Genomic DNA, 23,764 nt, shown 5'->3' with positions numbered 1-23,764 from the left:
AAGTTGCTCTCTGTTTTTTGGCGAATCAATCGGGGGGCAGAGAGGAACGGTTACCCCCATGGATTTTCTGCCCCCTGGATTTTAAAATTTACCTTTTTTGGTGTTTCTAGTGAAAAATATCTTTTGTGGCATTTTAATCGGAAAAATCGGAAAATTAACCTCCTCCTCCTCCTGTCTGTGTTGACTGAATTTCGAGTCACCTTTGTTGAGACGCTAGTTTTGTTGAGTTGTCCTTGTTTGATTTATCTGTGTTGAGTCAATTTGGTTGAATTGTTTATGTTTTGACTTGTTTATTGTTGAGTTAAATCATCCTTCGTCTGGTTTGATTGGCCTGGGTTAAATTATAGATTTTTAAATAGTGATGACAAGGGTGTTTTTTCATGTGTCGAGTCATTAGTGTTGTGCTCTCCATTGTTTTAGGTACCTCCTCAGAGTTAACTGTTTTGAGTCCTCTGAGTCGAGTTGAATTAGTTCAGCATTTTCTAATACGCCAAATTTGGTATTGCAGCTCCATAAATGACCCTTACGCAAACGACCGGGGACATGCCCAATTGTCGATTAAATGTATCTAAGAAGACTCACTTTACCAATGCTTTGCATTTTGTCGTCCCTAGATACACTTCTTCAAGATTTTTGAAATATCCTAACTAAAATGCGTATCTTAAAATTTTGCCTGGTACCAAGCAGAATCTTTGTGGATAAACCACACTTTCTTCACTTTCTTCAATTTTCTTCAACCGTGTCGACAGGTCCACGTTAAGCTGAAAATACTCCATAGGCTGGTGTCTGCAATTTTTTTTTTTAATTTGTGTTTTCATGTATGATTGGGTCGAAGTCTGCCCTTTTCTGTGTGTTTTTACACATGTTGATGATGCTCATTCCCATGGTAATAAGTCGACCAATAAAATTTATGCTAATAATTTGGTTACACCTAGGTGAAGTTAGGGGTGGGGGAGACATGTATACTCAAGACTTTTGGCCCCACCTAGATTCAAAAAGTTTTTTTTTCTGGGAGGGGGGAGGGAAGGGGTGGTGTTTTTAAGAATAGCGGTGTTTGGTATTTTCATAGAAAAAATGGGTTTTCGCCACCCTTAGGTTTTAAAAATATTTTTTTTTTGAACTGACGCCACTGTTTATAGAGGAGCCAAATTTTGGAATTTGTTAGGTTGGGATGCTAAAAAATAGTTGTGATGTAGTTAAATGAATTGCTTTATTAGTATGATTTTCATTGCTTTATTTCATTGGCTTTAATATTCGTAGAATAGAAGGCCTATCAAATTGTGAATTGAAGAACTTCATGCAAAGTTTCAGTCAAGACTTGCGGAACAGTCCTAAAAGTATAGTATCATATTTTAATACGCATATGACAAAAATGCCTAGGCCCAAGAAATTGTGTTCTTAGGCTTAGTCTCTTATATGTGGACATATAATCACATAACTTTCCAAGAGCTCATATCCCTTTGTCAGGGAACACCATGGTCAACTCAAAATATTAAACAGTACCCCTCCGTAAAATGATAGAAATTTAGAGTCTGCAATAAAAAAGAAAAACAAGTGGGTCTTGTAAAAAAAGCTCGTTTCGGAAGAGGCTCCTACAAAAGGATGAAGAAATTCCAATATTGAAGTAAATTGCCATGAAACCAACCAATATCAACCTCCAGCATTTGGAGAGCCTCTTAGTGCTACATTAGGATTCATTCTACAATTCATTGTAATAAAAAAATAGAAATAGAAGTTGGATGTTAATAAAAACTACAATGACACTAACGTATAGACATTCTACTGTAAGTTTTTTTTTTCACAGAAAGAGTTTTCGTTTGCTCAAAAATTTGGGAACGATACTCAGCTGTCAATCAGCGAGTTCCATCCGTCGTGTGCTTTTGCAAAATGAATTATTTCAAAGGTGTTGGTTGCCTTTGAATACGACTGAGAACACTAGTAGGTCCATGACTTAATTCTGATGAAAGTCTGTTTACACAATTACTAGAATCACAAACTATTTGAAAAATTTCATCCAAGTGCTTATAGTCCCTTTTTCTTTTGAACTGTCTTTTTCCTCGAATTCCTTTCTTTTTCTGTCCAACAACCTGTATACCAAAGAATGGCAGAAAAACATCCTCTATAAAGTTAACAATTTGATAGACCCATTTAGGGAGATTATCATATTTTCCTTTCACTGCGTTAACACCATATATAATGGGAAATACCGTTGAGTTAATTAAAACAAGAACAAATAAGCTCCATACACCATCGTAATAAAAACCAACGGCATCTACATCGTCGTCCTCTTCTGCTAAAGATTTTTCTTCGACTGAGAGAATATTTGTTTCATATTCAATATTTTCACTTTCATATGATGGGTTTTCTAGCGTTCTGTGATATAGCGATCCACCTTCACTCGGATTCATCGTGACGGATGGAGCAGCATTTTTTGCATTTTTTTCATAATCAATGGAGTAAGAGTGACTTCCATCAAAGTTTTCTATAGGTTGACTACTTAAATTTTCTTCGATTGGGTTGTATCTACTTCTTAAGTTTAAAAAAAGAGGATGTTTTTGAGTCCTGAGCTTCACTATTGTTTCGTTTTCATCTTCTTCTTCATCTTCGTCATAAAATAAAGAAAGTTCCTGTGCCATAACTGCAGAAGTTAAAATAAGTAGTCTTATAAAAAGTAATCTGTTCATCCTTGAGCTGCATTAGTGATGGACTGAAAAATTAGAAAGTACTTTAGATTTCAAAAACCAGTTTCCAAAGCCGATTAAGATGTTTATAATTTTGGAACTTCGATCAATTTTAGCTGTAAACTACAACTATTGCTTTGAAAATCAGTGTGTTGAGTGAAGACAAAGTAACTATAAATGACTGATCATTTTCAACATATTAATTAAACAAACTTTTTCCACAAAATAAGTTTTTCAAAGAAAAGTAAAGAACTCCATTAAACAATAAATGAACAAAAATAAAATCAAATAATCTACCAAGCGTGAAACTACCACAAATCAGCATCGATAAATAAATGAAACCCAAAATGAACAGAAATTACAATAAATAACCGAGTCAAACTCAAAACAAGCAGAAATTAACATAAGTTGGGCGCAAAACCCCTATGCCTTCCCAAGGCCTGAACAAAATTTGCACTTTACTGAAAAAAATAAAAAAGTTTTTACTTTTATCCCTTTAATAAATCAAATAATATTAACATTTTGATTACTAAATATCAGTATATGTATATTAAACTGACAATGCACATTCATTTGTATTTTTTCAGTAAAGTGCAAATTTTGTTCTGACCTTTCAGGAAAAATTTTTCCTGAAATTTTGCTCTAGTCTTTTCAGGGAAAAATAAAATAATACTTTAAATCTTTTCGTTTTTTTTAAGACTTTATAGTTTTGCCTGCTATTTGTATGCAGGAGAAAAATTTTCAGCAATTTTTAGCAACATACAATCTTTTAAAAATCTGGACACAAATAGTAGTGTTTAATTTAGTTTCATACTTCCTCTAGTTGACCTGACATGGAAAACGTGACACCATTCGCAGAAAAATCTGTTTACTTTCTTTGATAGATTGGATACTCTTACGCTATTTTAATTTGGTTAAATGTTGATAGCAGAAGTATCCCCGAAAGTTTGAACATAATACCCTCAGTCGTTATTGGGGTACTGCTGGGATGCCGTATTGGGAATTAGCATTAACACAGTGCATTTTTATTTAATCTTAAGGCAACATCTATTTTTTAAACATAATGGGCAAATGGGAGGATGAGCATGGGAGGGTGGGAGTTGGAGGGGAACTAATTGCCCTCCAACCAATTTTGACTATTAAAAATTGTATAATCCATTTCTATTTTCAATCGAATGAACCGCTTTCAAAGTTCGCACGACAACTCCTTCGATACGAAGTGCCCTGGTCTAAACAACAACAACAACAAAAAATAATACATTATATCCACATCGATCTTTACTATAAAAAAATGTCAAGACTTCCAATCACTTTTGACTATAAAAAAGGGCACTAGACCTTTCGATTCTAATCGAATGAGCCCTTTTTGAAACAACAACGCTTTGTATAAACACCTTATATGCCCCCAGGGCATAAATTATAACCCGTACCCTAAGGTCTGTTAGGCTGGTTGTCATCCTCTAAGACCTAATTTCCAGACACTTTCAACTACCTTAAACAAAATGGCTATCTCAAAATTTGGATTGGATGTGTTTGGGGAAATGGTGGGCGTGAGAGGGGCGGTAGTCGCTCTCCAATCACTTTGAACTATTAAAAATGGCCCTAGCCGTTTCAATTTCCAATCAAATGAGCCCTTTTGCAGTTTCTACAACAAAACTTTCAATAAATATCTTAAATGCCCCCAGGGTATGACTTACGACCCTTGCCCTGGGTGTTGGGGCTGGGGATGTCATTCTCAAAGACCCAATTTCCAGAACTTTCTACTACGTTGAAAAAATGGCTATCTGAAAATTTTGATTGGATGTGTTTGGAGGAACTATTAAAAAAGGCACTAGCCCTTTGAATTTCCAATTGAATGAGTCTTTTTTGAAATTTCTACGACAACGCCTTCTATAAAAAACCTTATATGCCCCCAGGGTATAACTTACAACCCTTGCCCTGAGGTCTCTGGGGGACTGTCCTCCTCAAAAACATAATTTCTATCTGGAGATCAACTACGCTGAACAAATTCTGAAAATTTTGATTGGATGTGTTTCGGGAAATGGTGGGCGTGGAAGGGGTGTTAGTCGCCTTCCAATCTCTTTCGACTCTTAAAATGGGAACAAGCCACTCCAATTTCTAATTGAATGAGCCCTTTTCGAAATTTCTACGACAACTTCTTCGATACGAAGTGCCCTGCTCTAAAGGAAAAAATTAATGAATAATACATTGTGCCAACATCGTTGTTATATGCCCCCAGGGCATAAATTAAAACCCTTGCCCTGAGGGTTGTGAGGGAGTGTCCTCCTCAAAAGCACATTTTCTATCTTGAAATCAACTAGGCTGAACAAAATGACTATCTCAAAATTTTGATTGGATGTGTTTGGGGGAATAATTGGCGTGGGGGAGGGGGCTAGTTGCCCTCCGATAACTTTCGACTATTAATAAGGGCACTAGCCCCTCCAATTTCCAATCGAATGAGCTCTTTTCGAAGCTTCTACGACAACTCTTTCGACACGAAGTGCCCTGGTATGGAAAACAAAAAAGAAAAAAAAGAAAAAAAATAATAAATTGTGCCAACATCGTTCTTTACTTAGGCGTTCTTCCTATGATTTTTACAACAACTTTCTCTATACACCTTATATACCCCCAGAGCATAACTTACAACCCTTGCACTGATGGCTCTGTGGGGGTTATCATCCTAAAAGACCTAATTTTCAGCACTTTCAACTACGTTGAACAAAATGGATATCTCAAAATGTTGATTGGATGTGTTTGGGAAAATGATGGGCGTGAGAGGGACTTTAGTCACTATCCAATCACTTTCAACTATTGGAAAAGGCACGAGCCACGCTTTCAATAAAAACAACGCTACGACAACGTACGACAACGCTTTAAATAAAAACCTTTATATGCCGCCAGGGCATAACTTACAACCCTTGTCCTGAGGGCTGTGGGGGGAGGGCTTTTCATACTTAAAGACCCATTTCCAAAACTTTCAACTATGTTGAATAAAAAGGCTATCTAAAAATTTTTTAACGAGAAATGGCTGAAAACTATTTACAAAAAGGGATAAGGGATCCCACTATAAGTACTCTAAGACACCCTTCTGCCATTCAACCCATCTCCCCCAAAACGCTTTTCAGCCATTTCTCGTTAAAAATTTTTATTTCAAGTCATCCACTTGGGTTTTCCGCTAGCAACTCGGCCCAAAGTACAGCACTATAAGTACTCTAAGACACCCTTCTGCCAATCAACCCATCTCCCCCAAAACACTTTTCAGCCATTTCTTGTTAAAAATTTTTATTTAAAGTCATCCACATGGGTTTTGAGCTAGCAACTCGGCCCACAGTACAGCACTATAAGTACTCTAAGACACCCTTCTGCCATCTGCCAATCAACCCATCTCCCCCAAAACACTTTTCAGCCATTTCTCGTTAAAAATTTTATTTTCAAGTCACCCACTCGGGTTTTGCTAGGAATTCGGCTCAAAGTACAGCACTATAAATACTCTAAGACACCCTTCTGCCAATCAACCCATCTCCCTCAAAACACTTTTCAGCCATTTCTCGTTAAAAATTTTATTTTCAAGTCACCCACTCGGGTTTTTGCTAGGAATTCGGCTCAAAGTACAGCACTATAAGTACTCTAAGACACCCTTCTGCCAATCAACCCATCTCCCTCAAAACACTTTTCAGACATTTCTCGTTAAAAATTTTATTTTCAAGTCACCCACTCGGGTTTTTGCTAGGAATTCGGCTCAAAGTACAGCACTATAAATACTCTAAGACACCCTTCTGCCAATCAACCCATTTCCCCCAAAACACTTTTCAGCCATTTCTCGTTAAAATTTTTTATTTCAAGTCATCCACACGGGTTTTCCGCTAGCAACTTGGCCCACAGTACAGCACTATAAGTACTCTAAGACACCCTTCTTCCAATCAACCCATCTCCCCCAAAACACTTTTCAGCCATTTCTCGTTAAAAATTTTATTTTCAAGTCATCCTCGGGTTTTTCGCTAGGAATTCGGCCCACAGTACAGCAGTATAAGTACTCTGAGACACCCCGCTCCCATCACCCCACCACTTGTGTATTATACAGAACACATCGAAGAAGTAAAGCTATCTGTTATTAAAATTCTTTTCTTGCCATCTACATCTCTCTTAGTATCAACTTTTTAGTATAGTATAACGTTAAACTCTATTCTAAATTGACAACACTGTTCAAACAACACTTTTGTATTATACAGTACGCATCAAAGAAGTAAAGCTAGGTCAAGTCATAAGACCACCCCTTTTTTTTCTCCACCTTCATACAATCCCATTCGCGAATGTTATCTAGCTCTATTTTTTCACCATTATTCAATTAATATCGTTCGTATAGTCCAATTCACGAATCCCTTATCCCTTTTTTTAAATGTCAATCAAACAGTTCTGATTGTAGCATCCAATTTTTTTGGCAAGCAAATAGCATGTAGTTTCAAAACGTGTTTACTCACTTTGCTTGGAAAGGTACCAAGGAACATTATCGCTTTTTGCAATGCCCACGTGAAACCACACTGTATATTCTTGTAGGCGTGAATGTATGGTTGAATGTATGGTTGATATTGTGTATATAGATACTACTCATAACTTACAACCCTTGTCCTGAGGGCTGTGGGAGGGGGGGCTCATCCTCAAAGACCCAATTTCCAAAACTCTCAACTATGTTGAATAAAATGGCTATCCAAAAATTTTGATTGGATGTGTTTGGGGAAAAGGTGGGCGTAAGAGGGGGGTTAGTTGCCCTCAAATCACTTTTAACTATTAAAAAGGGCACTAGCCCTTAGAATTTCAAATCGAACGAGCCCTTTTTTAGATTTCTACGACAAAGATTTCAGTAAAAACCTTATATGCCCCCAGGGCATAACTTATAACCCTTGCGCTTGAAGACTGTGGGAGGATTGTCCTGCTCAAAGGTATAATTTCCTGAACTTTGAACGTCGTAGGACAAATTAGCTATCTCAAAATTTTGACTGGATGTGTTTGGGGAAATAGAGGGCGTGGAAGGGGTGTTAGTTGCCTTCCTATCACTTTCGACCACTGAAAAGGGCACTAGCCATTTCAATTTCCAATCGAATGAGCCCTTTTTGAAGTTTCTACGACAAAGGCGTTCTATAAAAACCTTATATGCCCCAAGAGCATAATTTACAACCCTTGCCCCGAGGGTTGTGGGGGAGTGTCCTCCTCAAAAACATAGTTTCTATCTGGAAATCAACAACGCTGAACAAAATGACTATCTCAAAATTTTGATTGAATGCTGTTTTGGTAAATGATGGGCATGGAAGGGGTGTTAGTTAGCTTCCAATCACTTTAGACTATTAAAAAGGGCACGAGCCACTCCAATTTCCAACTGAATGAGCCCTTTTCAACGTTTCTACGACAACTTCTTCGATAAAAAGACACTAGCCACTCCAATTTCCAATCGAATGAGCCGTTTTCGAAGTTTCTACGACAACTCTTTCGAAACGAAGTGCTCTGGTATGGAAAACAAAAAAGAAAAAAAAAAGAAAAAAAATAATACATTGTGCCAACATCGTTCTTTACTTAGGCAGCGCGATCGCGCTTCCTATTATTTTTTTACAACAACTTTCTATATAAACCTTATATGCCCCCAGGGCATAACTTACAACCCTTCCACTGAGGGCAATGGGGGGGGGGGGTTATCAACCAAAAAGACCTAATTTCCAGAACTTTAAACTACGTTGCACAAAATGGATGTCTCAAAATGTTGATTGGATGTGTTTGGGAAAGTGATGGGCGTGAGAGGGACGTTAGTCACTATCCAATCAATTCCAACTATTGAAAAAGGCACCAGCCACGCTTTCAATCAAAACAACGCTACGACAACGTACGACAACGCTTTCAATTAAAACCTTATATTCCGCCAGGGCATAACTAACAACCCTTGTCCTGAGGGCTGTGGGGGGAGGGGTTTTCATCCTTAAGGACCCAATTTCCAAAACTTTAAACTATGTGTAATAAAATGGCTATCTAAAAATTTTGATTGGATGTGTTTGGGGAAAAGGTGGGTGTGAGAGGGGGATTAGTTGCCCTCAAATCATTTTCAACTATTAAAAAGGGCACTAGCCCTTTGAATTTCAAATAGAATGAGCCCTTTTTCAAGTCTCTATGACAAAGATTTAAATAAAAACCTCATATGCCGCCAGGGCATAACTTATAACCCTTGCCCTTGAAGACTGTGGGGGATGTGTCCTGCTCAAAGGTATAATTTCCTGAACTCTAAACGTCGTGGGACAAAATGGCTATCTCAAAATTTTGACTGGATGTGTTTGGGGAAATGGTGGGCATGGAACGGATGTTTGTTGCCTTCCAATCACTGTTGAATATTAAAAAGGGTACTAGCCATTTTAATTTCCAATTGAATGAGCCCTTTTTGAAGTTTCTATGACAATACTTCCTAAAAAAACCATATATGCTTCCAGGGCATAACTTACAACCTTTGCCCTGAGGTTTGTGGGGGAGTTTCCTCCTCAAAAACATATTTTCTATCCGGAAATTAAAAACGCTGAACAAAATGGCTACCTCAAAATTTTGATTGAATGTGTTTGGGGGAATGATGGGTGTCAGGGGGGGGGGGCTAGTTGCCCTCCAATCACTTTCGACTATTAAAAAGGGCACTAGCCATGAGCCTTTTCTGAAGTTTCTACGACAACGCGTTCTATAAAAACCTTATACGCCCCGTGGGCATAACTTACAACCCTTGCCCTGAAGGCTGTGGGGAGTGTTTCTATCGGGAAATCAACTACACTGAACAAAATGGCTATCTCAAAATTTTGATTGGATGTATTTCGGGAAATGATGGGCTTGGAAGGGGTGTTAGTTGCCTTCCAATCACTTTAGACTATTAAAAAGGGCACGAGCCACTCCAACTTCCAATTGAAGGAACCCTTTTCAACGTTTATACGACAACTTGTTCGATACGAAGTGCCCTGCTCTAAAGGAAAAAAAATAATACATTGTGCCAACATCGTTCTTATATGCCCCCATGGCATAACTTAAAACCCTTGCCCTGAGGGTTTTGGGGGAGTGTCCTCCATAAAAATATATTGTCTATTTGGAAATCAACTACGCTGAACAAAATGGCTAACTCAAAATTTTGATTGGATGTGTTCGATGTTTCATTGTTTGATGTGGATTGTAATGGTGGGCCAGGGGGGGCTAGTTGCCCTCCAATCATTTTCGACTATTAATAAGGGAACTAGCCACTCCAATTTCCAATCGAGTGAGTCCTTTTTGAAGTTTCTACGAAAACTCCTTCAATACGAAGTGCCCGGGCATGGAAACCAAAAAAATAAATAAAACATTGTGCCAACATCGTTCTTTACTAAGGCAGCGCGAATCCGCTGTCGATGATTAATTGAAAAAAATCTTTCCGAAAAATGAGTTTTTCAAAAAAGTAAAGGTCAGATTAAACTTAAGATCAGGAGAAATAAATTCCTATAATAATTCAAACTCAAAACGACTAGAGATTACTATTAAAGAAAAAATACAACCCAAAACCAACAGAATTTAAATAAACAATCATATAAATGAATATGTAAAAAAATATATAAATGAATAAATAAATCTTAAGACGAGTAAAACTTAAATTGAATTATATATATATATATATATATATATATATATATATATATATATATATATATATATATATATATATATATATATATATATATATATATATATATATATATATATATATATATATATATATATATATATATATATATATATATATATATCAAGATTAAAACGAACAAAAATCACTAAAAACAAGAGTTTGGGTATTGCCTCCTTCTCTCACTGTAAGACTATAACCTACTGCGTCATTGGCGCTTTACTGAAAACTGTATGTGTCATGCACTGTCTTGGAAACAACTAATAGGCTAAAAGTAGAAAATGAATTGTATTACAGATATTTTCTTTTTTACTTATTACAACATTGAAAATAAAAATTAAAATTACTGTGAAATAATATCTTGAACTGATGAGCTTTCAGCAATTAAAATCATCATATATCAATTATTCAGTTTATTTTTATTAGTTCTTTCCGATACTGCTCAATACACATATAGTTTTCATTATAGACAACAGTTTTGCTACTGAAAATCCCTTCCCTAGCTGTAAATGTCTATAGTCTGTTTCGCCTTTGGTGCTTTACAGGTATTTTAGTAGAAGGGGGGGTACCAGCGCGATCACTCACCCCTGCTGCCACCTACAACTTTTTTGCACCCCAAATATGGGCATAGAGTCCCTAGAGAGAACACGTGGTTAATGGGGTCAATGACATTTCTCCGAAATAGATCCAAGTCATTAATGTCTTTGCCTCGGAAACAACTCTTTTGGTCGAACTCCAAAGGATATTAATAACCAAAGGCCATGGAAACAGTTCTCCAAGAAACATCTTAGCGATGAATTGTTTTAGCGCAGGAATCAGGTTTCTTATTAATTTGAAATGCATTAGCGCAGAGATGCCAAAAACAAAAGGAACATGCTGAAATTACGTTTAGGGATTATTTGGGCGAAACTGTTTTAGCCAGGTTATGGAATTATTTCGACGAAACAGTTAGAGACATTTTAAAAGATGATATTTGAAGAGATTTTTGAAGAGGATTTGAGGGTGAAACTCTGTGGTCGTTATAATACACAAGTTTCATTTGAACAGTGTTGTGAGGTCCTCTACCCCAACCCCAAAGAGTTCCGATCCCCCTACCCCAACCCCGAAGGAAGCCCCCGGTCCTCAAAGGTCCCCCGGGCTCCCAAAGGACCACCCGGCCCTCAAGGGTCCCCCAGACCCCCAACGGAACCCCCGGGCCCCAAAGGGCCCCTCCCCCTTGGCCCCAAAGGGCCCCTCCCCTCCCTCTTCCTCCCTATCCTCCCCCTCCTCGCCGCCCCCTCCCCTCTCCCTCCTCCCCTCCCCCTCCCCTCCTCCTCCCCCTCCCCCATTTTTTAATATTTTTTTGTGCATTGAGACACAGAAGGCCCCCCCGAGCCCCCCAAAGGACCCCCGGCGCCCCAAAGGCTCCTGAGCCCCCATTTTAATACTTTTTTAAGGCATTATTATATCTTTTCAGAACAAATTATTATTTTAGGGAATTATTTCGGCGAAACGGTTAGAGACATTTTAAAAGATGATTTTTAAAGATGTTTTAGAAGAGGATTTGAGGGTGAAACTCTGTGGTCGTTATAATATACAAGTTCCATTTGATCAGGGTCGTAAGGTCCCATACCCCAACCCCAAAGGCCCCCGGTCCCCCTAATGCCCCTCGAGCCCCCAAAGACCACCGGAACCCCTCCCCCCCCCCATTTTTTTTAAAAATAAATTTGAAATTTTTCTAACATGGTATTTTTTTTTAACTTTTTTACGTATCTTAAAATGATATGAAATATGCTTACGGCACTACCAATCGTACTCTGTGCTTGTTCATAGACACGACGCGGCTTTCCCACTGGTACTCTATGGCAGGTTATCGACACTACCTAGTTTATTGTGTGCATTAAATCAGTATTTTTTTTGCAGTGGAAGGATAAACACACAATTCATATCTGTAAAAAAGTGAAGATGAATTATTCGACGAAAGTATGTACACATGAAAAAATCATCGTCGCGTTGAATGCTGACAAGGAGAAATACCTGAACTATGAAACGAGTGCAAGTGGTAACACTATTGGAAAAATGTGCATGCGTTGTCATGACAGCGAGAAGTTAGATTTCTCTGGAGTACCCAAGAATTTCAATCGTGTAAACGGTGGATATGCGAGAGTAACATTACCAGAGAAATTAGTGCTCAAATAGAATGCAAACTTAAAAATAATTGTCGATGATCAGGGGCCAACTCCTTGCTACTGTTGCTGGTAACACATTACCTGTTGATACATCCTATCAGCATCTTTCCGGTATTAGCATTTTAAAGAGAACAAGAAGAAGACAAGCATACTCCTGCAATAATGTCATTAATCATATCTTGTCAATATGTCAAAACTGCTATCTATGTAAAAATAATGTGACAATAGACAGTGAAATCGCAGGCAGAATAAAAAGGACATTAGCAGACAATATCATCAATGAATATAAAGATGAATTGACGGAAAGTGAAGTGAAAGTGTACTAATAATGTATAATAATGTATTTAACATATTTTTATATTAATATTCTACATGTCTTTATTTCATTAAAAATATCTTATGCATTATTTTGTTAAGTGTTCATTATTTTTGGGTATGCTAGAACGTCAAACGTTCAGAATATCTATTAAAAAGGTCAGAGATGTAAGAAAAAGAATTTTTAGAGATAAAGATACTACTAGCAGGCTCAATTTTTCATAGAAGATAGAAAAGTTCAAGGTCTCTTCTGAATTTTTCCAAAGAACACAATTCAATTCTATTTTCTCCAGAGAAAATAAAAAGCTTACACTTCAGTTTTAAGTTCACCAAGACATAAAAAATTTAAAGTTCAGTTCTAAATTTTTCCATAGAAGATAGGAAAAGTTATACTATGATTGTGATTATTTTTTATGAAGATAAAAAGTTTCACTTTAATTCAAAATTTTCTTAAATTCAGTTCCTACTTTTCACATAGAGATGAAAAAAAATTTAAGTTCTGTTCCAAATTTTTTCATAGAATATTGGAAAAGTTATACTTTGATCGTGAATATTCAAGTTTTCTTCTGAATTTTACCAAAGAACACAATTCAATTCTAATTTCTCCATAGAAAATAAAAAGCTTACACTTCAGTTTTAAGTTCACCAAGACATAAAAAATTTAAAGTTCACTTCTAAATTTTTCCGTAGAAGATAGGAAAAGTTATACTATGATTGTGATTATTTTCTATGAAGATTAAAAGTTTCACTTCAATTTTAAATTTTCTCAAAGAAGTGAAAAAAAGTTCAATTTTGATTCTGAATTTTCTCAATGAAAATGAAATAAGTTATTGATCATTTCTATTTTCCCAAAATAATATAAAAATTTTCCACTTCAGTTCAGATTTTTCTCACAGATGAAAAAATTTAAAATACCGTTCCAAATTTTTCATAGAAGATAGAAAAGTTCAAGTTCTAATCTGAATTTTACCAAAGAACATAATTCATTTCTAATTTCTCCAGAGAAAATAAAAAGTTTCCATATCACTTTTAAGTTCACCAAGACATAAAAATTTAAAGTTCAGTTCTAAATTTTTCCATAGAATATAGGAAAAGTTATACTATGATTGTGATTATTTTCCATGAAGATAAAAATTTTCACTTTAATTCTAAATTTTCTTAAATTCAATTCCGACCTTTCTCAAAGAGATGAAAAAATTTGAAGTTCTGTTCCAAATATTTTCCCGGAAAAAGAAAAGTTCAACTTCGATTCTGAATTTTCACAATGAAAATGAAAGAAGTTATTGATCAATTCTGTTTTCCTAAAATGATATAAAATTTTCCACTTCAATTCAGATTTTTCTCAAAGAGATGACAAAATTTTAAATATTGTTCTAAATTTTTCATAGAAGATAGGAAAATTTATATCATGATTGTGATTATTTTCTATGAAGATAAAAAGTTTCACTTTAATTCTAAATTTTCTTAAATTCAGTTCTGACCTTTCTCAAAGAGTCAAATTTAAAGTTCTATTCCAAATATTTCCCCGAAAGAAGAAAAGTTCAACTTCGATTCTGAATTTTCTCAATGAAAATGAAATAAGTTATTGATCAATTGTATTTTCTCAAAATATTATAAAATTTTCCACTTCAATTCAGATTTTTCTCAAAGAGATGAAAAAATTTAAAATATTGTTCCAAATTTTTCTTAGAAGATAGAAAAGTTCAAGTTCTAATCTGAATTTTACCAAAGAACATAATTCAATTCTAATTTCTTCAGAAAAAATAAAAAGCTTCCACTTCAGTTTTAAGTTAACCAAGACATAAAAAATTTAAAGTTCAGTTCTAAATTTTTACATAGAAGATAGGAAAAGTTATACTATGATTATGACTATTTTCCATGAAGATAAAAAGTTTCACTTTAATTCTAAATTTCTTAAATTCTGTTCCGACTTTTCACATAGAGATGAAAAAATTTAAAGTTCTGATTCAAATTTTTCTTAGAAGATAGAAAAGTTCAAGTTCTAATCTCAATTTTACCAAAGAACATAATTCAATTCTAATTTCTTCAGAAAAAATAAAAAGCTTCCACTTCAGTTTTAAGTTAACCAAGACATAAAAAATTTAAAGTTCAGTTCTAAATTTTTACATAGAAGATAGGAAAAGTTATACTATGATTATGACTATTTTCCATGAAGATAAAAAGTTTCACTTTAATTCTAATTTTCTTAAATTCTGTTCCGACTTTTCACATAGAGATGAAAAAATTTAAAGTTCTGATCCAAATTTTTCTTAGAAGATAGAAAAGTTCAAGTTCTCTTCTGAATTTTACCAAAGAACATAATTCAATTCTAATTTCACCAAAGAAAATAAAAAGCTTCCACTTCAGCTTTAAGTTCACCAAGACATAAAAAATTTAAAGTTCAGTTCTAAATTTTTCCGTAGAAGATAGGAAAAGTTATACCATGATTGTGATTATTTTCTATGGACATAAAAAGTTTCACTTTAATTCTAAATTTTCTTAAATTCAGTTCCGGCTTTTCTCAAAGAGATAAAAAAATTTAAAGTTCTGTTCCAAATATTTTCCCGGAAGAAGAAAAGCTCAACTTCGATTCTGAATTTTCTTAATGAAAATGAAATAAGTTATTGATCAATTCTATTTTTCCAAATAATATAAAAAGTTTCCACTTCAGTTCATATTTTTCTCAAAGAGATGAAAAAATTTTAAATACTGTTCCAAATATTTGTTAGAAGATAGAAAAGTTCAAGTTCTCTTCTGAATTTTACCAAAGAATACATTTCAATTCTAATTTCACCAGAGAAAATGAAAAGCTTCCTCTTCAGTTTTAAGTTCACCAAGACATAAAAAAATTTAAAGTTCAATTCTAAATTTTTCCGTAGAAGATAGGAAAAGTTATACCATGATTGTGATTATTTTCTATGAAGATAAAAAGTTTCACTTTAATTCTAAATTTTCTTAAATTCAGTTCCGACCTTTTTCAAAGAGATGAAAAAATTTAAAGTTCTGTTCCAAATATTTTCCAGGAAGAAGAAAAGTTAAACTTCGATTCTGAATTTTCTTAATGAAAATTAAATAAGTTATTGATCAATTCTATTTTCCCAAAATAATATAAAAATTTTCCACTTCAGTTCAGATTTTTCTCAAAGAGATGAAAAATTTAAAATACTTCAAAAATTTTTCATAGAAGATAGAAAAGTTGAAGTTCTCTTCTGAATTTTACCAAAGAACACAATTCAATTCTAATTTCTCCAGAGAAAATATAAAGCTTCCACTTCAGTTTTAAGTTCACCAAGACATAAAAAATTTAAAGTTCAGTTCTAAATTTTTCCGTAGAAGATAGAAGAAGTTATACTATGATTGTGATTATTTTACATGAAGATAAAAAGTTTCACTTTAATTCTAAATTTTCTTAAATTCAGTTCCGACTTTTCACATAGAGATGAAACAAATTTAAAGTTCTGTTCCAAATTTTTCATAGAAGATTGGAAAAGTTATACTTTGATCGTGAATATTCAAGTTCTCTTCTGAATTTTACCAAAGAACACAATTCAATTCTAATTTCTCCAGAGAAAATAAAATGCTTCCACTTCAGTTTTAAGTTTGCCATGACATAAAAAATTTAAAGTTCAGTTCTAAATTTTTCCATAGAAGATAGGAAAAGCTATACTATGATTGTGATTATTTCCTATGAAGATTAAAAGTTTCACTTCAATTTTAAATTTTCTCAAAGAAGTGAAGAAAAGTTCAACTTCGATCCTGAATTTTCTCAATGAAAATGAAATAAGTTATTGATCATTTCTATTTTCTCAAAATATTATAAAATTTCCCACTTCAATTCAGATTTTTCTCAAAGAGATGAAAAAATTTAAAATACTGTTCCAAATTTTCGATAGAAGATAGAAAAGTTCAAGTTCTCTTCTGAATTTTACCAAAGAACATAATTCAATTCTAATTTTTCCAGAGAAAATAAAAAGCTTCCACATCAGTTTAAGTTCACAAAGACATAAAAATTTAAAGTTCAGTTCTAAATTTTTCCATAGAAGATAGGAAAAGTTATACTATGATTGTGATTATTTTCCATGAAGATAAAAAGTTTCATTATAATTCTAAATTTTCTTAAATTCAATTCCGACCTTTCTCAAAGAGATGAAAAAATTTAATCTTCTGAATTTTACCAACGAACACAATTCAATTCTAATTTCTCCAGAGAAAATAAATAGCTTCCACTTCAGTTTTAAGTTCACCAAGACATAAAATATTTAAAGTTCTGTTCAAAATTTTTCCGTAGAAGATATGAAAAGTTATACTATGAATGTAATTATTTTTCATGAAGATAAAAAGTTTCACTTTAATTCTAAATTTTCTTAAATTCACTTCAGTCTATTCACATATTGATGAAACAAATTTATAGTTATGTTCAAAATTTTTCCTAGAAGATTGGAAAAGTTATACTTTGATCGTGAATATTCAAGTTCTCTTCTGAATTTTACCAAAGAACACAATTCAATTCTAATTTCTCCTAGAGAAAATAAAAAGCTTCCACTTCAGTTTTAAGTTCGCCATGACATAAAAAATTTAAAGTTCAGTTCTAAATTTTTCCATAGAAGATAGGAAAAGTTATACTATGATTGTGATTATTTCCTATGAAGATTAAAAGTTTCACTTCAATTCTAAATTTTCTCAAAGAAGTGAAGAAAAGTTCAACTTCGATTCTGAATTTTCTCAATGAAAATGAAATAAGTTATTGATCATTTCTATTTTCTCAAATATTATGAAATTTCACACTTCAACTCAGATTTTTCTCAAAGAGAGGAAAAAATTTAAAATACTGTTCCAAATTTTCCATAGAATATAGAAAAGTTCAAGTTCTCTTCTGAATTTTACAAAAGAAAATAATTCAATTATAATTTCTCCAGATAAAAAAAAAGCTTCCACATCAGTTTAAGTTCACCAAGACATTAAAAATTTAAAGTTCAGTTCTAAATTTTTCCATAGAAGATAGGAAAAGTTATACTATGATTGTGATTATTTTCCATGAAGATAAAAAGTTTCATTTTAATTCTAAATTTTCTTAGATTCAATTCCGACCTTTCTCAAAGAGATGAAAAAATTTAAAGTTCCGTTCCAAATATTTTCCCGGAAAAGAAAAGTTCAACTTCGCTTCTGAATTTTCTCAATGAAAATGAAATAAGTTATTGATCAATTCTATTTTCCTAAAATAATATAAAATTTTCCACTTCAATTCAGATTTTTCTCAAAGAGATGACAAAATTTAAAATATTGTTCCAAATTTTTCATAGAAGATAGAAAAAGTTATACTTTGATTGTGAATATTCTTCATGAAGATATGGAGCTCCACTTTATTTCTAAGTTTTCTCGAAGAAGTGCAAAATGTACAAGTTCTCTTCTGAATTTTCTTACAGAGGAGAAAAAAAGTTAGGTCAATTCTGAAATTTACCAATGAAAATGAAAAAGCTTCCATTTCACTTCATAATTTCTCAATGACATAAAAATTTAAAGTTAAATTCTAATTTTTTTCCATAGAAGATAGGAATGGCTATACTATGATTGTGATTATTTACCATGAAGATAAAAAGTTTCACTCTATTTCTAATTTTTCTTAAATTCAGTTCATTCATCTAACCACCAAAAACAATAGGTTAGGTTAGGTATAAATACATATTAATAAATAATTAGAAACATATCTGCATGTTTAAGTTAGGCTAGGTTAGGTTAACTTATCATGAGCGCTCATGATAAGCTAACCTAACCTAACTTAAACATTGTAAAAAGATTAAATTAGGTTAGGTTAGACTAGATTAAGTTAGGTCAGGTTAAGTTAGGTTAGGATAGGTTAGCCTACGTACGCGCGCGTACGTTTTTGTGCATTGAGAAACAGAAGGGCCCCCCCCGAGCCCCCCAAAGGGCCCCCGGCGCCCCAAAGTCTCCTGAGCCCCCATTTTAATACTTTTTTAAGGCATTATTATATCTTTTCAGAACAAATTATTATTTTAGGGAATTATTTCGGCGAAACGGTTAGAGACATTTTAAAAGATGATTTTTGAAGATGTTTTAGAAGAGGATTTGAGGGTGAAACTCTGTGGTCGTTATAATATACAAGTTCCATTTGATCAGGGTCGTAAGGTCCCATACCCCAACCCCAAAGGCCCCCGGTCCCCCTAATTCCCCTCGAGCCCCCAAAGACCACCGGAACCCCTCCCCCCCCATTTTTTTTAAAAATAATTCTTGAAATTTTTCTAACATGGTATTTTTTTTTAACTTTTTTACGTATCTTAAAATGATATGAAATATGCTTACGGCACTACCAATCGTACTCTGTGCTTGTTCATAGACACGACGCGGCTTTCCCACTGGTACTCTATGGCAGGTTATCGACACTACCTAGTTTATTGTGTGCATTAAATCAGTATTTTTTTCGCAGTGGAAGGATAAACACACAATTCATATCTGTAAAAAAGTGAAGATGAATTATTCGACGAAAGTATGTACACATGAAAAAATCATCGTCGCGTTGAATGCTGACAAGGAGAAATACCTGAACTATGAAACGAGTGCAAGTGGTAACACTATTGGAAATGTGTGCATGCGTTGTCATGACAGCGAGAAGTTAGATTTCTTTGGAGTAACCAAGAATTTCAATCGTGTAAACGGTGGATATGCGAGAGTAACATTACCAGAGAAATTAGTGCTCAAAGAGAATGCAAACTTAAAAATAATTGTCGATGATCGGGGACAACTCCTTGCTACTGTTGCTGGTAACACATTACCTGTTGATACATCCTATCAGCATCTTTCCGGTATTAGTATTTTAAAGAGAACAAGAAGAAGACAAGCATACTCCTGCAATAATGTCATTAATCATATCTTGTCAATATGTCAAACCTGCTATCTATGTAAAAATAATGTGACAATAGACAGTGAAATCGCAGTCAGAATAAAAAGGACGTTATTAGACAAGACCATCAATTAATATAAAGATGAATTGACTGAAAGTGAAGCGAAAGTGTACTAATAATGTATAATAATGTATTTAACATATTTTTTATATTAATATTCTACGTGTCGTTATTTCACTAAAAATATCTTATGTATTCTTTTGTTAAGTTTTCATTATTTTAGGGTATGCTAGAACGTCAAACGTTCAGAATATCTATTAAAAAGATCAGAGATGTAAGAAAAAGAATTTTTAGAGATAAAGATACTACTAGCAGGCTCAATTTTTCATAGAAGATAGAAAAGTTCAAGGTCTCTTCTGAATTTTACCAAAGAACACAATTCAATTCTATTTTCTCCAGAGAAAATAAAAAGCTTACACTTCAGTTTTAAGTTCACCAAGACATAAAAAATTTAAAGTTCAGTTCTAAATTTTTCCGTAGAAGATAGGAAAAGTTATACTAAGATTGTGATTATTTTCTATGAAGATAAAAAGTTTCACTTTAATTCTAAATTTTCTTAAATTCAGTTCCGACCTTTCACATAGAGATGAAAAAAATTTAAAGTTCTGTTCCAAATTTTTCATAGAATATTGGAAAAGTTATACTTTGATCGTGAATATTCAAGTTTTCTTCTGAATTTTACCAAAGAACACAATTCAATTCTAATTTCTCCATAGAAAATAAAAAGCTTACACTTCAGTTTTAAGTTCACCAAGACATAAAAAATTTAAAGTTCACTTCTAAATTTTTCCGTAGAAGATAGGAAAAGTTATACTATGATTGTGATTATTTTCTATGAAAAAAATTTAAAGTTCTGTTCCAAATTTTTCATAGAAGATTGGAAAAGTTATACTTTGATCGTGAATATTCAAGTTCTCTTCTGAATTTTACCAAAGAACACAATTTAATTCTAATTTCTCCAGAGAAAATAAAAAGCTTCCACTTCAGTTTTAAGTTCGCCATGACATAAAAAATTTAAAGTTCAGTTCTAAATTTTTCCATAGAAGATAGGAAAAGTTATTCTATGATTGTGATTATTTCCTATGAAGATTAAAAGTTTCACTTCAATTTTAAATTTTCTCAAAGAAGTGAAGAAAAGTTCAACTTCGATTCTGAATTTTCTCAATGAAAATGAAATAAGTTATTGATCATTTCTATTTTCTCAAAATATTATAAAATTTCACACTTCAATTCAGATTTTTCTCAAAGAGAGGAAAAAATTTAAAATACTGTTCCAAATTTTCAATAGAATATATAAAAGTTCAAGTTCTCTTCTTAATTTTACCAAATAACATAATTCAATTCTAATTTCTCCAGAGAAAATAAAAAGCTTCCACATCAGTTTAAGTTCACCAAGACATAAAAAATTTGAAGTTCAGTTCTAAATTTTTCCATAGAAGATAGGAAAAGTTATACTATGATTGTGATTATTTTCCATGAAGATAAAAAGTTTCGTTTTAATTCTAAATTTTCTTAAATTCAATTCCGACCTTTCTCAAAGAGATGAAAAAATTTAAAGTTCCGTTCCAAATATTTTCCCGGAAAAGAAAAGTTCAACTTCGATTCTGAATGTTCTCAATGAAAATGAAATAAGTTAGGTCAGGTTAAGTTAGGTTAGGATAGGTTAGCCTACGTACGCGCGCGTACGTAGGCTAACCTATCCTAACCTAACTTAACCTGACCTAACTTAATCTAGTCTAACCTAACCTAATTTAATCTTTTTACAATGTTTAAGTTAGGTTAGGGTAGCTTATCATGAGCGCTCATGATAAGTTAACCTAACCTAGCCTAACTTAAACATGCAGATATGTTTCTAATTATTTATTAATATGTATTTATACCTAACCTAACCTATTGTTTTTGGTGGTTAGATGAATGAACTGAATTTAAGAAAAATTAGAAATAGAGTGAAACTTTTTATCTTCATGGTAAATAATCACAATCATAGTATAGCCATTCCTATCTTCTATGGAAAAAAATTAGAATTGAACTTTAAATTTTTATGTCTTTGAGAAATTATGAACTGAAATGGAAGCTTTTTCATTTTCATTGGTAAATTTCAGAATTGAGCTAACTTTTTTTCTCCTCTCTAAGAAAATTCAGAAGAGAACTTGTACATTTTGCACTTCTTCGAGAAAACTTAGAAATAAAGTGGAGCTCCATATCTTCATGAAGAATATTCACAATCAAAATATAACTTTTTCTATCTTCTATGAAAAATTTCGAACAATATTTTAAATTTTGTCATCTCTTTGAGAAAAATCTGAATTGAAGTGGAAAATTTTATATTATTTTAGGAAAATAGAATTGATCAATAACTTATTTCATTTTCATTGAGAAAATTCAGAATCGAAGTTGAACTTTTCTTTTCCGGGAAAATATTTGGAACGGAACTTTAAATTTTTTCATCTCTTTGAGAAAGGTCGGAATTGAATTTAAGAAAATTTAGAATTAAAATGAAACTTTTTATCTTCATGGAAAATAATCACAATCATAGTATAACTTTTCCTATCTTCTATGGAAAAATTTAGAACTGAACTTTAAATTTTTAATGTGTTGGTGAACTTAAACTGATGTGGAAACTTTTTATTTTATCTGGAGAAATTAAAATTGAATTATGTTCTTTGGTAAAATTCAGAAGAGAACTTGAACTTTTCTATCTTCTATGGAAAATTTGGAACAGTATTTTAAATTTTTTCCTCTCTTTGAGAAAAATCTGAATTGAAGTGTGAAATTTTTTAATATTTTGAGAAAATAGAAATGATCAATAACTTATTTCATTTTCATTGAGAAAATTCAGAATCGAAGCTGAACTTTTCTTCACTTCTTTGAGAAAATTTAAAATTGAAGTGAAACTTTTAATCTTCATAGGAAATAATCACAATCATAGTAAAACTTTTCATTTTCTATGGAAAAATTTAGAAGTGAACTTTAAATTTTTTATGTCATGGCCAACTTAAAACTGAAGTGGAAACTTTTTATTTTCTCTTGAGAAATTAGAATTGAATTGTGTTCTTTGTTAAAATTCAGAAGAGAACTTGAATATTCACGATCAAAGTATAACTTTTCCAATCTTCTATGAAAAATATGGAACAGAACTTTAAATTTTTTTCCTCTCTTTGTGAATAGTCGGAACTGAATTTAAGAAAATTTAGAATTAAAGTGAAACTTTTTATCTTCATGGAAAATAATCACAATCATTGTATAACTTTTCCTATCTTCTACGGAAAAATTTAGAACAGAACTTTAAATTTTTTATGTCTTGGTGAACTTAAAACTGAAGTGGAAGCTTTTTATTTTCTCTGGAGAAATTAGAATTGAATTGTGTTCGTTGGTAAAATTCAGAAGATTAAATTTTTTCATCTCTTTGAGAAAGGTCGGAATTGAATTTAAGAAAATTTAGAATTAAAATGAAACTTTTTATCTTTATGGAAAATAATCAATATCATAGTATAACTTTTCCTATCTTCTATGGAAAAATTTAGAACTGAACTTTAAATTTTTATGTCTTGGTGAACTTAAACTGATGTGGAAGCTTTTTATTTTATCTGGATAAATTAGAATTGAATAATGTTCTTTGGTAAAATTCAGAAGAGAACTTGAACTTTTCTATCTTCTATCGAAAATTTGGAACAGTATTTTAAATTTTTTCATCTCTTTGAGAAAAATCTGAATTGAAGTGGGAAATTTTATAATATTTTGAGAAAATAGAAATGATCAATAACTTATTTCATTTTCATTGAGAAAATTCAGGATCGAAGTTGAACTTTTCTTCACTTCTTTGAGAAAATTTAAAATTGAAGTGAAACTTTTAATCTTCATAGGAAATAATCACAATCATAGTAAAACTTTTCCTATCTTTTATGGAAAAATTTAGAACTGAACTTTAAATTTTTTATGTCATGGTGAACTTAAAACTGTAGTGGAAGCTTTTTATTTTCTCTGGAGAAATTAGAATTGAATTGTGTTCTTTGGTAAAATTCA

The 23,764-nt window shown here is 32.7% G+C and overlaps 1 protein-coding gene across 2 annotated transcripts in view; it reads right to left on the bottom strand.

The window, feature by feature from the left end:
• Window positions 1-1,699: 1,699 nt before the first annotated feature.
• Window positions 1,700-23,764, bottom strand: part of LOC148939378 (uncharacterized) — a 53,331-nt gene continuing 31,266 nt past the window's right edge. Inside the window, exon 3 of one of the 2 annotated variants that reach the window (XM_089106665.1) lies at window positions 1,700-2,707. In XM_089106665.1, coding sequence (XP_088962791.1) covers window positions 2,608-2,707 — 100 coding nt within the window. In that variant the 3' untranslated portion in view covers window positions 1,700-2,607. The remainder of the gene's footprint in view (window positions 2,708-23,764) is intronic. The other variant, XM_089106664.1, reaches the window with a different exon arrangement.

This window comes from Artemia sp. Qi Xiang Cuo, chromosome 21 (assembly GCF_049724085.1).
Source record: "Artemia sp. Qi Xiang Cuo chromosome 21, ASM4972408v1, whole genome shotgun sequence".
Classification (NCBI taxonomy): Eukaryota; Metazoa; Arthropoda; class Branchiopoda; order Anostraca; family Artemiidae; genus Artemia; species Artemia sp. Qi Xiang Cuo.
Note: the sequence above shows the minus strand (reverse complement) of the source record. Positions and strands in the feature narration are given on the sequence as shown.